The 15,000-nt window shown below is 49.8% G+C and overlaps 1 protein-coding gene and 1 long non-coding RNA gene across 2 annotated transcripts in view; one reads left to right on the top strand and one right to left on the bottom strand.

Moving 5' to 3' along the window:
- Positions 1-8,603: 8,603 nt before the first annotated feature.
- aldh1a2 (aldehyde dehydrogenase 1 family, member A2) overlaps positions 8,604-15,000 on the bottom strand; it is a 20,548-nt gene continuing 14,151 nt past the window's right edge. The window contains exons 8-13 of the mRNA XM_060071257.1: positions 13,094-13,196; positions 12,112-12,296; positions 11,250-11,414; positions 10,734-10,891; positions 9,577-9,651; positions 8,604-9,459 (exon numbers count right to left, since the gene is read on the bottom strand). Coding sequence (XP_059927240.1) covers positions 9,387-9,459; positions 9,577-9,651; positions 10,734-10,891; positions 11,250-11,414; positions 12,112-12,296; positions 13,094-13,196 — 759 coding nt within the window. The 3' untranslated portion in view covers positions 8,604-9,386. The remainder of the gene's footprint in view (positions 9,460-9,576; positions 9,652-10,733; positions 10,892-11,249; positions 11,415-12,111; positions 12,297-13,093; positions 13,197-15,000) is intronic.
- Positions 9,658-10,480, top strand: LOC132471954 (uncharacterized). The gene is made up of 3 exons (XR_009528959.1): positions 9,658-9,861; positions 9,920-10,081; positions 10,362-10,480. It is a non-coding gene; the product is annotated as an uncharacterized LOC132471954 (long non-coding RNA).

The following is a 15,000-nucleotide window of genomic DNA, read 5'->3' on the forward strand; positions in this document are numbered from 1 at the left end:
CACACACACACACACACACACACACACACACACACTATCACACCAACACACAAGTACACACACACACACACACGCGCACAGACATACGCATGCACACACGCCGACACACACGCACACACACACACACACACACACACACACACACACACACACACACACACACACACACACACACACGCATCGTGGCTTTGGGGAGAAGATCTCCCGGTTAGATTCTGCTCTCAGCTCGCTCCATTTACATTTTCATTTACATTTACATGTAGATTTTTCAAAAGAAAGAGAAACAACAATATATCTCTGTCGTTACAGTAAGGATGTTCATAGAACCAAGTGCCAAGCACTAACAATCACTAGGCTTACCCATTCCCCGTACACAACAAAGCGAGCTAGGATAAGATGCTACAAGATGGGGATCACTGCTTCACCCCAGTCCTGTGAGATGAGATTGCCTGGTTAAATAACTGTGTGTGTCTGTGTGTATGGGAATGTGTGTGTGTGTGTGTGTGTGTGTTGTGTGTGTGTGTGTGTGTGTGTGTGTGTGTGTGTGTGTGTGTGTGTGTGTGTGTGTGTGTGTGTGTGTGTGTGTGTGTGTGTGTGTGTGTCTCTGTGTATGCGTGTGTGTATGCGTATATTTTGTGTGTGCGTGCATGCATGCGAGTCTGTCTGCGTGTGTGTGTGTGTGTGTGTGTGTGTGTGTGTGTGTGTGTGTGTGTGTGTGTGTGTGGGACGTGTGTATTCGTATATGTTTGCTTGTGTGTGTGCATGTGTGTGTTTGTGTGTGTGTGTGTCTGTGTGTGTATATGCGTGTATGCGTGCGAGTGTGTGTTGTGTGTTGTGTGTGCGTGAGTGTGTGTGTGTGTGTAAGTGTATATATATGTGTGCGTGTGCGTGTGTGTTGTGTGTGTGTGTGTGCGTGCGTGTGTGTGTGTATACATGTGTGTGTGTCTCGGGGGGGGCTCTGCTCCGCGTCCTTCGGCCGGGCGAGGCCAAGCAGTCCGAGGCGCTCGGTGGCCGTCTGTCCGTCTCCCGGCCCCCCAGCCGCCCGTCATGCTGATTGGTGGAGACAGGCCGTCGCCACGGAGACACGCACCTGATGGGAAGCAGACCGCCGAAGACCCAACGCACGGAGCGGGAGGCGGCCTGCTGCTGAGACCGTACCGCCCCCACACCCAGACCACTGGGAGCACTGGGAGCACTGGGAGCACTGGGACCCAGACCACTAGGACCACTGGGACCACTGGGAGCACTGGGACCCAGACCACTAGGACCACTAGGACCACTGAGACCACTGGGACCACTGGGACCACTGGGACCACTGGGACCCAGACCACTGGGACCACTGGGAGCACTGGGACCACTGGGAGCACTGGGACCACTGGGACCACTGAGACCACTGGGACCACTGGGACCACTGGGACCACTGAGACCACTGGGACCACTGGGACCCCTGAGACCACTGGGACCACTGGGACCACTGGGACCACTGGGACCCAGACCACTGGGAGCACTGGGAGCACTGGGACCCAGACCACTGGGACCACTGGGACCACTGGGACCACTGGGAGCACTGGGACCCAGACCACTGGGACCACTGGGAGCACCGGGACCACTGGGACCCAGACCTGATCCCTCCGCTGGGTTGGGTCAGACACACCCCTCTGAACAGATGCAGTCGTTACATTTGTGTTAATACCGACCATATTAGGGTTTGCTTGTGTGTGTATCAGCATCACAATATACTTTAGAGTTAAGACTGTCTTTTAGCGGACTTGATTTGGACTTATGTAAACAGTTATTTGACTGGCGGAACAATTTGTCAAAGAGAAGTTTACTTTACTTTGCGTTTTGAATGTTTTTCAGGAGATGCTATCTGCTAGCCGTGGTTTGACACAGAGCCAGAGTTTCCCGAGCCTTATTCACACAGAAATCATTTCATCAGAAAAAACAACAGAAAATCTTTATTTATGACCCCAACAGTGACACCAGAATAGGTTCAAGCCCTTCCCCATCTGTTTGCAATCGGGGTGTAATGCTATCATCACCTGTTTCCATGGTCCCCGCTCACATCTGGACCGCATTAAAAAAATCACACAAGGTGCACATTTTCTGCCCTCGTTGTGTGTGTGTGTGTGCTTTTCTCTGCTTTTGGATCATATTTCTACAATAGGCTACAACAACAAATTAGGATCTGAGGCGCACAGAGAAAACACTTATTTCTACCAGCATTCGGCTTTAGAATTCAGAGCCCGCGTCCCGTGGGGCTCCAGGTACTTCAGACACAGGAGTATAGGCTCACACTAAACTCTATTGTGAAGTGGACCTTTAACAATCACGCTATCGTAACCCGGGGTTCGATGCCCCCAGACAAAGACAAACAAAGAGGGCCATTATTTTAGAGTAATGTCACGTGTCCCGTGGATAAACCCAGGTGCCTTCAAATGTTCCTTCAAAACAAGACTAGTGGTTTTCATACGGCGCAGGGCTGTTATACAAGTAAACCTTCTTGTTAAGAACATTTTAACGGCTCTTGAGTTACACTAAAGGCACATTGACATGTTTAAGCACAAGGGGAAGAGGGTTTGATTCCTGGAGCCTCCATTCCAGAACAGAAACTATCTTGATGTGATGTCTATGCCTCACTATCGTTTTCATATTCTCCTGATTGTGTGTTGAGGAATGAATTGGACATGATGTGCTCCGCTCAGCCATTGGCTGCTCTGTGAAAAAAAAAAAAAAAAACTCCTGCCCAAGGAAATGTTTTTCCCTGGTTCATAACTATGTGGAATTTGTGTATCCGTTGTGCGTGTCCCTTGCAGTACACCAGCTGTGCAGCTGGGCTGGCTGTAGCCGTCTGCCGGTGGTTGCGAGGGCTTTTTAACACAGCGCTCCCATGTGAATTCGAGGAAGCAGTAATGTCATGCAATTGGGGCCGTATTATCATTGTGTGGATCCCTTAGAGTGATGTCAGAGGAAGACGGAAACTAGCTCACTCCCAAAACCAGTGGGAGCAAAGGTTAGGCGCGTTGGCTGAGGCCCAGATCGGCTTAAAGACTTTTCCTTATTCTTTGGCTTTTTTATTTTTTTTGCTCTCCTTAAAAGCATAGCCCATCCTACGAAGGGTTCCCATATCTGATGATGAACTATCGTTTATTATAATGGAGTTATAGTTGTAATTTTGGGGTTAAGACAAAATGGGACACCCTGCCAGAGATCTCTCCGTTGATGGAACATGCCGTAATTGGATGATATTAAGAAAAATAGATAGATGGACAAACTAATTCCTTTTTTACATTAGCCTGAGCTTTTCATCATCAGTAATGAAAAATCAACGCTGGCTAGTCTATCAGCATCAATATCGTTTTGGTCATTTTAAGATTGGTGTGTGTGTGTGTGAGTGTGTCCGTGTGTGTGTGTGTGTGTGTGTGTGTGTGTGTGTGTGTGTGTGTGTGTGTGTGTGTGTGTGTGTGTGTGTGTGTGTGTGTGTGTGTGTGTGTGTGTGTGCGTGCGTGCGTGCGTGCGTGCGTGCGTGCGTGCGTGCGTGCGTGCGTGCGTGCGTGCGTGCGTGCGTGCGTGCGTGCGTGCGTGCGTGCGTGTGTGTGTGTGTGTGTCTGTCTGTGTCCGCGTCCGCGTGTGTGTGTGTCTTTGTCCTTCACCATGAACTACATTGCAAAGAATGAAAATCCAGTCACCTAAAAATAAACATTACCATAGTTCTGTTCCTCCTTGATCTCCACCAGAGGTGAAGGTTTGAGAGCATCAGGCTTCGCAGCTTGTTCCATTTAGCACCGTCATGATTTACAGTTGCTTTGCTACCTGTCGTGGTGAACCAGATTAGCATAGCAGCTGTGGCCGTGACTCAGCGCTGCCCATGAGCGGCGATAGCAGCCTTTCATGTTCATGAGCCCTGCGTTCCACCCATTGTTTTACACCTCTGAGGGCTACAGGACCAAATGTGCCCTCTTTAGCTGTTAGGTACCTCCCTTAAAACGCTGCTAAGGATGTTGTTTGCAATCAGGGAGTTTGGGTTTTCATTCGAATGCATTTCCCCCCCATTTCCCGGTACTTTGCGGGATTCACCTTGAAGTTCCTCTTCTTCTAAACCACAGTCCATATTTGGTCGTCAATCTGTTTGGGAAATGTTGTGTTTTGTGTGTGGATGTCTTATTAAAAAGAGATATGCAGTAGACATTTATTTATGATATGAATCACGTGTTTAACTAAACACAGGAATCTTGCGGAGAGAGAGAGAGTGTAGGGGTATTAAGGGCAGTTCTCTGATTTCACAATAAACGTCTTAATCATCTGAAAGTCTATGAGTCTGGCCGCCATCCCACGCACCCACCTTCCTCTCGTGGAAGCGTTCACATGACCTCTCACATGCTTGGTTTAGGACGAGGACAGCGTTGTGGCCCTCCTTCTGGAGCGCAGCCTCTCCAGTGAGTCACAGGTCCTCACAGAACGCTGGAACAGGCGTCGTCCCCCCCCCCCGTCACCCCCCGTCACCCCCCGCCCCCCCTGCCTCTCTTCCTAAATCAATTCCCCTATTTAAGCGCAGCAATAGACGTGTCACGTACGAGGTTTATGGTGACATTCATACTCATAATGTCTCCGTGTCATTTAAGTCCTTATGGTCCAAATGATACGTTTCATCATTTTTAGAGTGTATTTGGCACAGCATATAAAACCAATAAATAAGTCCAGCCAATTCACACCAATATCTTTTTGGTTGGATAGAATGTAAAGAAATTGCAATAATTCACCCAAATGGATGGACGGATAGATATGCGAATGGTTTTGCGGATGATTTCTCTGGGCGCTGGGTGATTGTAAGTGAAGGCCGATTATCTGACTCTGTAAGTGCTTCTGCCAATAACTGCAGAGAGCGGGGCGTTTGGACTGAGATCCAAGTGGAGATGGATACGGGATTAGCACTTAACCTTGGAGTCCTTCCAGGAGCCATCTTAATTCAACCCGTACATTGGATGTCCCATAAAGGCCTGACCAGTCTTTAAGGAGAGCACTTCTTTAAGCGATATGTGTTTTATGTTACAGATGAAACCAGGGGCGTCAGTCACCTATTCATCACAGATCACCAGATCATCTTCATGAAGTGGTGATCACACAGTCTGTTTGTGAGCCCTTCTTCCTGTTCTGACACCTAACAACAGAATACATTCACCACACAGAACCAAAAGATAATCAAACCAATGTGACGAGTGAATCTCTAGGATGTTTGTGGTGGAATTTTGCCACATTGTTTCTGTATTAACTGTTTAAGAATAAAGAGTCATCCGAACTTGTAACAATTAGGCTAATGTATTGGAGTAATAAACAATACAATAACATACAGCAAACATACAACAAACATACAACAAACATACAATAGTCTGAGGCCTCACATGGGGGTTCACCCTGCGTCTCTCTGAGAACTCCGCAGGGAAAAGTCTAAAGCATTGGCAAAAGAAAGGACTTCCTCCCCAGTGGTAGGCAGGTCTCAGGAATGCTGAGAACAGCCCTGCTCCTCACATGATGTGTGGTGGAAAAATCCATACATCGTTTCCCCTCCATCGTGTAAACTCTGTCTCCTATTCCTTGTATTGTCCAGCCACTCTACCTGCTCCCAGTGTTATCTACCGTTAACCTTTGTGCCTGGGGTACACCGGTCCGAGGGAGCCGAGATCCCCTTATGCATTCGTCTACCTGATGAGAATACAGGGAACTCTGTCCTTTAGGAAAACATTATGATAATAATAATTGTTTGAATTTATATAGCGCTTTTTTACACACTCAAAGACGCTTCACAGTGAAGGGGGGACCTCACTAACCACCACCAATGTGTAGCACCCACTTGGGTGATGATCTGATTTGATCATTGACATTTTTAATGTGGGGAGACGTAGCGGTGACTTCTCAGTTGGACCCTTTGACCCTTGACCTCCCCATGGGGGTCAGGGAAAAGGCACCATCAACAAATGGCAGTTAGAGAAACAGAATGTGAAAATTTAATATTAAAAATATCGATATTAAAACTAGAATAATCTTAAGTACAATGGCATTGTTGTGAATAACACAAATTGATATGTACATGTGGACTTCAGTATACTGGAAAGATGTATAAAAGCATTGCAGCCTTTTCACTTCTGGAACTTAATGTACACACTAATGGTATGTTGTACAGTATGTCCTGGCACTTAGAAATAGTACTTAGCATTGTGTAGCATCTTATCCTAGCTATCTTTGTTGTGTACAGGGAATGGGTTAACCTAGTGATTAGTGCTTGGCACTTGATTCTATTTACATCCTTACCGTACCGAAAGCGATATATTGTTGTTTCTCTTTTTCTGACAGATGTACTTATTGTAAGTCGCTTTGGATAAAAGTGTCTTCTAAATGCCCTCAATGTAAATGTAACTTCTCACCTCAAGACAAACAGACAAATGGAAAATAAGTGAAGAGATTACAATGTATTTTATTATTTTAAATTCAGAGTAATGTCCATGTCTGTGACTCCTCAGTTATTTATTCATGGCTGTGAACACATACATTGTCCATCGTTTGTGGAGGAGTTGAAGCTCCGGGAACAAACTGATGAGACCTGACTGAATGTCACGTCATGTATGTTCAATCCAGGAAAGTATTTTGCATAGAGTAATGCCTGTATATCCATACCTCCATCCACCCTGCCGTCCGTCCATACCCACACACATGTTAAGCTTGCTGGTAGTTCTACCAGGAGGACTCAAATCACGCGCGGCTGGCCGCCAATCACCAATCACCAGCTACCAATCACCTGCCTACACCTGCTCTATAAAGAGTAGTCTAACATATGTCTTTGCTGCTCAGGTCTTCGTTCGACGCACCTCCATCCACCCCACCACCACCAGGTCGGCCTCAGTCTACTTGTCCAGGGGAAGGCTCCGCCCCTGCTAGTCCTGGCAGGATACGCCGAGTCCGCACGTCATCCTGGATCAGTGACGGGGCTCATGCCAAAGATTTACCATGCAAAATATTCCCATGTCGTTATTTAAATAAATCCTGTTCATACTTATCAGTGATCGAGTCTTTATGGGAGAAATACCAACCGGACTTATCACAGGTTTACAGGGACCGGTGTGGCTCATTAAGTTAATGAGAGGTCTGTGGGCATCCCAGTGCTCAGGATGAATGTCTTGAGATGCACCCCTACAGTTAGACCTCTGTGATTAAGGCCTATTGGACATGACTACCCTGTGAGTACGTTCTACATTATAGGGACGAGGACGAGCCAACATTTAAGTTAAATGAGCTTGCTCATGGAAAGAAAGAAATGATATCAAAGATCTGACTGTCTATGAACTGTCTAAACATAGCTTCAACAGGATCCGGAGACATCTGGACTCAGGGTGAGTGTCCCCTGTTGGTGTGTGGTCTGGCTCAGAGATCAGGTCTTTTATTTGAGGTTGTGCTTGTGCAGTAAAACACAATATTTCCAAAAGGGTTCTGGTCCAACGGGGTCGTGTCTGAATAAACCGAGCCGGTCTGGAGTAAACATATAATTTACGAGTTCTGCACAATCCCCTTTCTACAGCGATAGCTCCATTCCAGAACCGTGTGGGGTTGTTATTGTACAAGCAAGATAAAACTCTGGCAGCCTTTATCGCGCGGTATTAATGATGTTTTAACCGCTTATCCCGAGGAAGGAGGTTTAATGTTTACTTTAAACCTCGTAGTTGTGCAGCGTTCTACTTAATCTGCATCCCTGCCATTATCAGGGCTGCTTGTGTGTTGAATTCATATTTCTTAACAACCGCCCACATACCGAGGATTCGCTTTTTAAATCACTTCAGATGAAATCTCTGTTGATTAACACACTGCTTCAATAAAGCAGAGCCTTTTCCTTCTCAGCAAGATACTGGCTCTGGCTTCTATCTCTGAATGATTTGCGTGCTCAAAGACTGTGAGAACGCCGATCATTCAGAGCTAGAAGCCATGGGGAACAGCAACCAGACCGAGTATCGCTAATCTCATTGGGACTTTTCGTTTCCTATTTCTTAGTTATTAGAATAATATCCTTTGTTTGAGCACCATATTGGTCACTGACCACCATCTAAACCTCCATCCTAAAGGTGAAGGCTAAAGGATAGCATGCCATTCCAAAAGGAGTGTTAAATATTGTGTCAACAGTCGAACATGAGCCAAGCCTGATGCATACGTAGGCGTTCTCATACCTGCCCAGTAGGTGGAGGTGTCACATTCAAGTATTGTAAACCAAAGTATTTAAGGATGAACCCGTTTCAGATCTGTGTGGCTCATTTAGATGTTGGGGCTAAACATACACGATTCATGCTAGGAGTCTGTTAAGACAGGGGAAATCCCCCAAAATAATTAACAATTAAAATGTATATTTATGAGAGATGATCTATTTCTGATTCATTTAAATTTTCTTCTAAAAACCGATGAACTGTTAGCCTAACTGTACTGGAGCCACGTTTGAATGGTGGCATACTTTACACGCTATAGCTAATCCCAGCTAATGGTCCAAACCGGAGTCCCCCAACATTAATATGAAACCTGAGCATATAATATATCATTTGAAACTGACAGTGAACACACAGTGAACAAGGTTTGAAAGAAAAGGTTTCTTTTACTAAAAAAAACCATGGTCAATTTTAAACTATTATATTTCATACTATATGATTAAACAAACATTACATACACATACACGGGTATCGAGGAGAATGTGTAACATGATGATGGCCTCTGGACAGAGGTTAACGTCGTTCTTTACATCAAAGTCCAAAACAAATCACATACAGTGTTAAGTCATAAAAGCTAACATTAAACAAAGACATAAGTCATTAATTAAAATTAGGAATTAACATATAACCGGACTCGTCCAATCATATCTGAGGTTCAACACGTCAGTGGACTAAACGGACTCTTTGCGTAAGACGTTCTCGTGGCGGACTGCCGTGTATAGGATGAGGTTTTAGAAGTGATTCTGCACGCAACACGACTTCCGTCTCCACCGACGCACCGACGCCGACGACGCAGGATGAGTGGAAGTGCGTTGATCCCGTCCCGTCGCTCCCGGCTCAGGGCCAAGCGGTGTCAGCAGTAGAGGTGTCTGGGTAATGTAGTTCCTTGCAGGGTGTCACCATTGTTTCTCAGAGTGCTGACGTGTAGTTAGTGGGATCAGAGAGGCGAGGTGACGGGTTTCCTTGTGGTGACGGCACCAACACACTGGCTTTGGGAGGCGGCGGGTTTGGGAGGTGTTGTCCGAGCGGCGCGGTGGAGCTGAGGTCAGCCTGGAGTGATCCACGGTGCAGACGGCCGCGAGGCTGGCCTCCACGGAGCGGGCGGGCCGAGGGAGGCCACGCCCCCCCCCACCGCCACCAGCGGCGCCATTAGGAGTTCTTGGCCAGCAGCCTCATGGTGATGGTCTTCACCTCGGAGTACTCCTTCAGGCCACACTCCCCCCTGCGGATAATAAGAGTCGTCGTTAGAAAGGCGAGGGACTTGTGGATGCGTCCGGTCTGAAGGACTGGACTGGAGCGCATTGTGTCGTTTAAAGGCTGATTGTCGCACACTACTCACAGCTCTCGACCGTTACCGGACATCTTGTATCCTCCGAATGGACACTGTGTGCTCAGGGCGTTGTAGCAGTTAATCCTGGAACACGAACACAAACGAGGTCATTGGTACGCTTCAGGGCGAGCAAGCGTTAACTTTGAATGTTTAATGTACGATGGGATTACGAAGGTTTGAGAGAAAAACCCTGATCTGTGGGTTTAGGATGAGTTTAGGTGAGAATTTAAAGCATCTCAATAAATGGCTCTGACATAATAGAGTTTGATCTTGAAGAATCAGTCCAACGCTGTCGTTCTTGGGTGGTTCAATGTAAACCTCTGATTAAACATCGTCTCGCTCCATCCCTGAGTTAAAAGGTGCTGCAGGTCAGTTTTGAGAGCTCTAATTAAAGTGTAATCTCTTTAGAAATGGGGGATGCTCTGAAGATCTTCTCACAGAACAGATATTCTATGACAAGATCTGTTCTGGTGGACTGTGTCTGACTCTGTTTGATGGGGCGGATCGGTTTGAGGTACAGCACAGTGTGTCTGACTCTGTTTCAGGGCAGATCGCTTTGAGGTACAGCACAGTGTGTCTGACTCTGTTTCAGGGCAGATCGCTTTGAGGTACAGCACAGTGTGTCTGACTCTGTTTCAGGGCAGATCGCTTTGAGGTACAGCACAGTGTGTCTGACTCTGTGTGAGGGCAGATCGGTTTGAGGTACAGCACAGTGTGTCTGACTCTGTTTCAGGGCCGATCGGTTTGAGGTAAAGCAGTGTGTCTGACTCTGTTTGAGGGCAGATCGTGTTGAGGTACAGCACAGTGTGTCTGACTCTGTTTGATGGGGCAGATCGGGTTGAGGTACAGCACAGTGTGTCTGACTCTGTTTGAGGGTAGATCAGTTTGAGGTACAGCACAGTGTGTCTGACTCTGTGTGAGGGCAGACTCTGTGTGAGGGCAGATCGGGTTGAGGTACAGCACAGTGTGTCTGACTCTGTGTGAGGGCAGATCGGGTTGAGGTACAGCACAGTGTGTCTGACTCTGTGTGAGGGCAGATCGGGTTGAGGTACAGCACAGTGTGTCTGACTCTGTGTGAGGGCAGATCGGTTTGAGGTACAGCAGGTTTACAGTGAGTGAAGCGCATCGCTGAGGCCTGGCAGCGGCCTCCAGGTCTCAGGACTCACCACACGGTGCCGGCCTGTACGGCGGTGGAGATGGCCATGGCCTTGTTGATGTCGTTGGTGAACACGGCGGCGGCCAGGCCGTAGACAGTGTCGTTGGCTCGTTCGATCACCTCCTCCAGGGTCTTGAACTTCATGATCTGCTGTACCGGCCCGAAGATCTAAGCAGAAGAGATATTCAATCAACTTGATGTGCTTTCAGTGGTTTGGTGTCTTGCTCAGGGACACCTCGACAGTCCGCTAGGAGGAGCTGGGGATTGAACTAGCGAACCTCCGGTCACCAGCCAACCCGCTCTACCTGCTGAGCTCCAAGCCTCCCTGAGTCGAGATAATACACTCGCTGGACTGGGTGGCTGAACTATCTATGTCCTTCTAGTTGGTGTGTGCTTCTAGTTTATTGGACAAAGCTCTGATGCTTGTGCGAGGAGAGGACGTGGGTTTGAGTCCCGGGGTAGTTAACCCGTGTGCAAGGCAAGCCTTGGCCCATGGGCGTGGGGAGCAGCTGGTCCGTGTGTTCACCTCCTCCTTGGCGATGCGCATGTCGTCCGTCACGTTGGAGAAGACGGTGGGCTCCACGTAGAAGCCCTTCAGCCCGTGGGCTTTGCCCCCGCACTCCAGCGTCGCCCCCTCGCTGATACCGCTCTGGATGAGCTCCAGGACCCGGGCCTGCTGCTCCTGGCTGATCTGTGGGAGGGGAGGGAGGGAGGGGAGGGAGGGAGGGGGAGAGGGGAGAGGAGGGAGGGGAGGGAGGGGAAGGGACGGAGGGGAATGGAGAGAAGGAGATGAGGAGAGGGAGAGGGGAGAGGAGGGAGGGGAGAGGGAGGGAGGAGGGGAGGGAGGAAGGGAGGGAGGGAGGGGAGGGAGGGAGGGAGGAGGGGAGGGAGGAAAGGAGGGAGGAGAGGGGAGAGGAGGGAGGGAGGAGAGGGAGGGGAGGGAGGGAGGGAGGGAGGGAGGGAGGAGGAGAGGGGAGAGGAGGGAGGGAGGAGAGGGAGGGGAGGGAGGGAGGGAGGAGGAGAGGGGAGAGGTGGGGATGGAGGGAGGAGGAGAGGAGGGGAGGGAGGGGAAGGGACGGAGGGGAATGGAGAGAAGGAGATGAGGAGAGGGAGAGGGGAGAGGAGGGAGGGGAGAGGAGGGAGGGGAGAGGAAGGGAGGGAGGGAGGAGGAGAGGGGAGAGGAGGGAGGGAGGGGAAGGGACGGAGGGGAATGGAGAGAAGGAGATGAGGAGAGGGAGAGGGGAGAGGAGGGAGGGGAGAGGAAGGGAGGGAGAGGAGGGAGAGAAGAGGTGTGAAGAGGGTTAGAGCGGAGAAGGTGTGACGCGTGTCCGGTAGGAAGGGAAGCAGCCTGGTGCTGCGTCCCGGGGGTCAGTGCTGCCGCTGTGTACCTGCGGGCCCTGCTCGGTGGTGGGGTCGGAGGGGCTCCCCAGGACCCTCCTCTTGGCCCTCTCCACGCTGCGGCGGACAAACTCCTCGTAGATGGGCTCCTCCACGAAGATGCGTGAGCCGGCGGTGCAGCACTGGCCCGCGTTGAAGAACACCCCCTGGTGGGCCTGCTCCACGGCCAGGTCCACTGGGAGAGGGGGGGGGGGGCAGGGTTAGAACGTCCTGAACACGGGGGGGGGCGGTGTGGCCTGGAGGACCCTATCTGAGGGGTACCGGAGCTCCATGGAGGACCCTATCTGAGGGGTACCCCAGCCCCATGGAGGTGAGGACCCAGCCGTGATGTGTGGAGCTGCCGGCTCTCCTCAGAGCGGAGGTCTGCGGAGCCGGCTGATATCTGACACCTGAGAGACGGGACCCTGCTGCGGCGGGGGGAGCAGCGGGGAGCCTGATTTATGGGTCTCGGCCCGAGCGGCCGAGCGGGGCAGGTTCTAGACCCTGATTTACAGCCCTCCCCCCCCCACACACACACCCACCCACCCCCCAACGGCTGCTGAAAGCATTTGAAAGCCGTGGCACCCCTCGTTTTGGTCGGCCACTTAGGAGTTTACATCAGGCTCTCACTCATCCACTCATTGGGTCTTCAGTCCACTACAAAGCTTACAGAGTGTGTGTGTGTGTGTGTGTGTGTGTGTGTGTGTGTGTGTGTGTGTGTGTGTGTGTGTGTGTGTGTGTGTGTGTGTGTGTGTGTGTGTGTGTGTGTGTGTGTGTGTGTGTGTGTACACGTCCACTTACACAGATTTATGTTCATCACAAAGGCTCCAATGTAAGTAAATAAAGAATTTACGGCTCGTGTTGAATGAAGTTCCAACAAGGTGGAACAAAGTGTGGGTGTGTGTGTCCATGCGTGTGTGTGTGTGTGTGTGTGTGTTTGTGTGTGTATGTGTGTTAATGTGTGTTTATGTGTGTGTGTATGCGGTAACATACTATCAGCATCTGCGAATATGATGTTGGGGTTCTTTCCGCCCAGCTCCAGCGTCACCCTCTTCAGGTTACTGCGTCCAGCTGCCTCTTGGATCAGCTTGCCCACCTACAGGAACAGGAAACAAGGAGGGGGCTTTAATCACGGGGACACACGTCGGTAAACAGCCGGGGTCCCAGAGCCGCCTGAAACATGAGTCCGGCGCACAGACTGAGGGTCTGTTTTTTTTGCGACGAAATGGCAGGAAACCAAGTGATGTTTCAGCAGAGGAGCGCATCCCGTGTCCGATGAACACGCCGGCTGGCTGCGGGGGGCGGGGGGGGGGCTGGTGGTTTACGGATCAGAGGAGGGTCTACGGTCTGCTGGGTCGGGGCCAGCTCCGACGCGACTCTCCTCCACATCGTCCAGTCTCCAGTGTCAGGGGACGCATTCTTTAACGTCTAACCAAACACTTCACTTGTCTAATAATGTTTTATTCTCTCCTGAATCCCCGGTCTCATAATATGGGATCGGCTTTCTGGAACAATATGGGACTTGTGAGATTGTTTTTTTATTGGCTAGTAACCGTGGCGATGCGAGAAGATGTATGGGGGGGGAGAGGTGAAGGCTGTCGCTTCGACTTCGCCCCCTGCACATGAATCATCCTGTTGCATAAGAACCCTGTAGATACATAATATACATCTACATCATTAGAACATACATCTACATCATCTGGCTTCTCCGCCTATCGTTAATTCATAGAGACACTTCTTCTGGGAACTTGGGTCTTTGTTATAAAGTTGGTTGTGCACATTTAAAATATGATCTTGATTACAATAACATCATATTAACATTTAGAAGAGACTATTGTAATCGTGCTATCATAACAATGTATATATCATATCATAATTGGACATCTATGACTAAAGGACCGATAGCCAGTCTGCATCATTAGGGAGGCGGTCACGTGGCATGACGTCGGCGTAGTAAAACAGTAAACCAGTAAAGGTGTACGTAGTGTCTGTGGCCAGAGGGGGTGTGGTGTCTGTGTGGTCGTGGTAACAGTATCATCTCAAAAGCATCCGAAAAGCAGCCGGAGCAAATCCTAACCAAGCCTTCCCTCCAAGCCTCCCCAACAGACAGAGGAGTTCAGAGAGGACAGGACGTAACGGGAACAAGATGCGCTCCCCCCGCCCTCCCTTGTTCGACATGGAAACACTCATCTCCTGCCACAGCCTCTCTAATATCCACGTCTCTCAATCATAATATTATCTCTTCGCCCGTAGCCTCGGAGAACCAAAACAACACGAGGTTTTCCTTTCTCCTTTTGTGGAGCGGTTTCCGCTCTGTCTTTGATCAGGAACGCAAAGGGGGCTCAGGAGGCCGGCGAGTGTTTACTCAGGACCAGGGCAACACGCCGGGCGGCCGGGGCTGTGTGTGAGAAGCCACTGCGCACACACACACACGCACACACACACACGCACGCACGCGCGCATGCGCCGCGTGCGTGTGTGCGTGTGTGTGCGTGTGTGTGTGCGTGCGTGCCGTTGTGTGTTGTGGTCCAGAGAATCCACCTGTAGCTTCACCACAACGGCCAGCAGCAGCATCTCCCTCCTGTCTGCGGGAGACGCTGGTTCTTTGTCCCCTGCCTCTCTCCACCAATGGCAGGGCCACCCCTCTGACTCACTGTCTGGGCATCGGCAGTGTCTTACAACCCGAGCCCACTCTCTCTCTCTAATTGACTCCAGATCACAGGAAACAACAAGAAGGAGTTTAAGAAAACGAGGCCACTCACAAAGGAAATGTTTACTCGCCGCAGATCCAAAAGTTTGTTTTATGCGGGTTGCGTACACAGGCACAGACACATGTGTGAAAGTCTATGTTTTAGTCTGTGGGAGAGGGATAGATATAGATGGATAGCATATGTGTTTGT

Source organism: Gadus macrocephalus, chromosome 14 (assembly GCF_031168955.1).
Source record: "Gadus macrocephalus chromosome 14, ASM3116895v1".
NCBI lineage: Eukaryota > Metazoa > Chordata > Actinopteri > Gadiformes > Gadidae > Gadus > Gadus macrocephalus.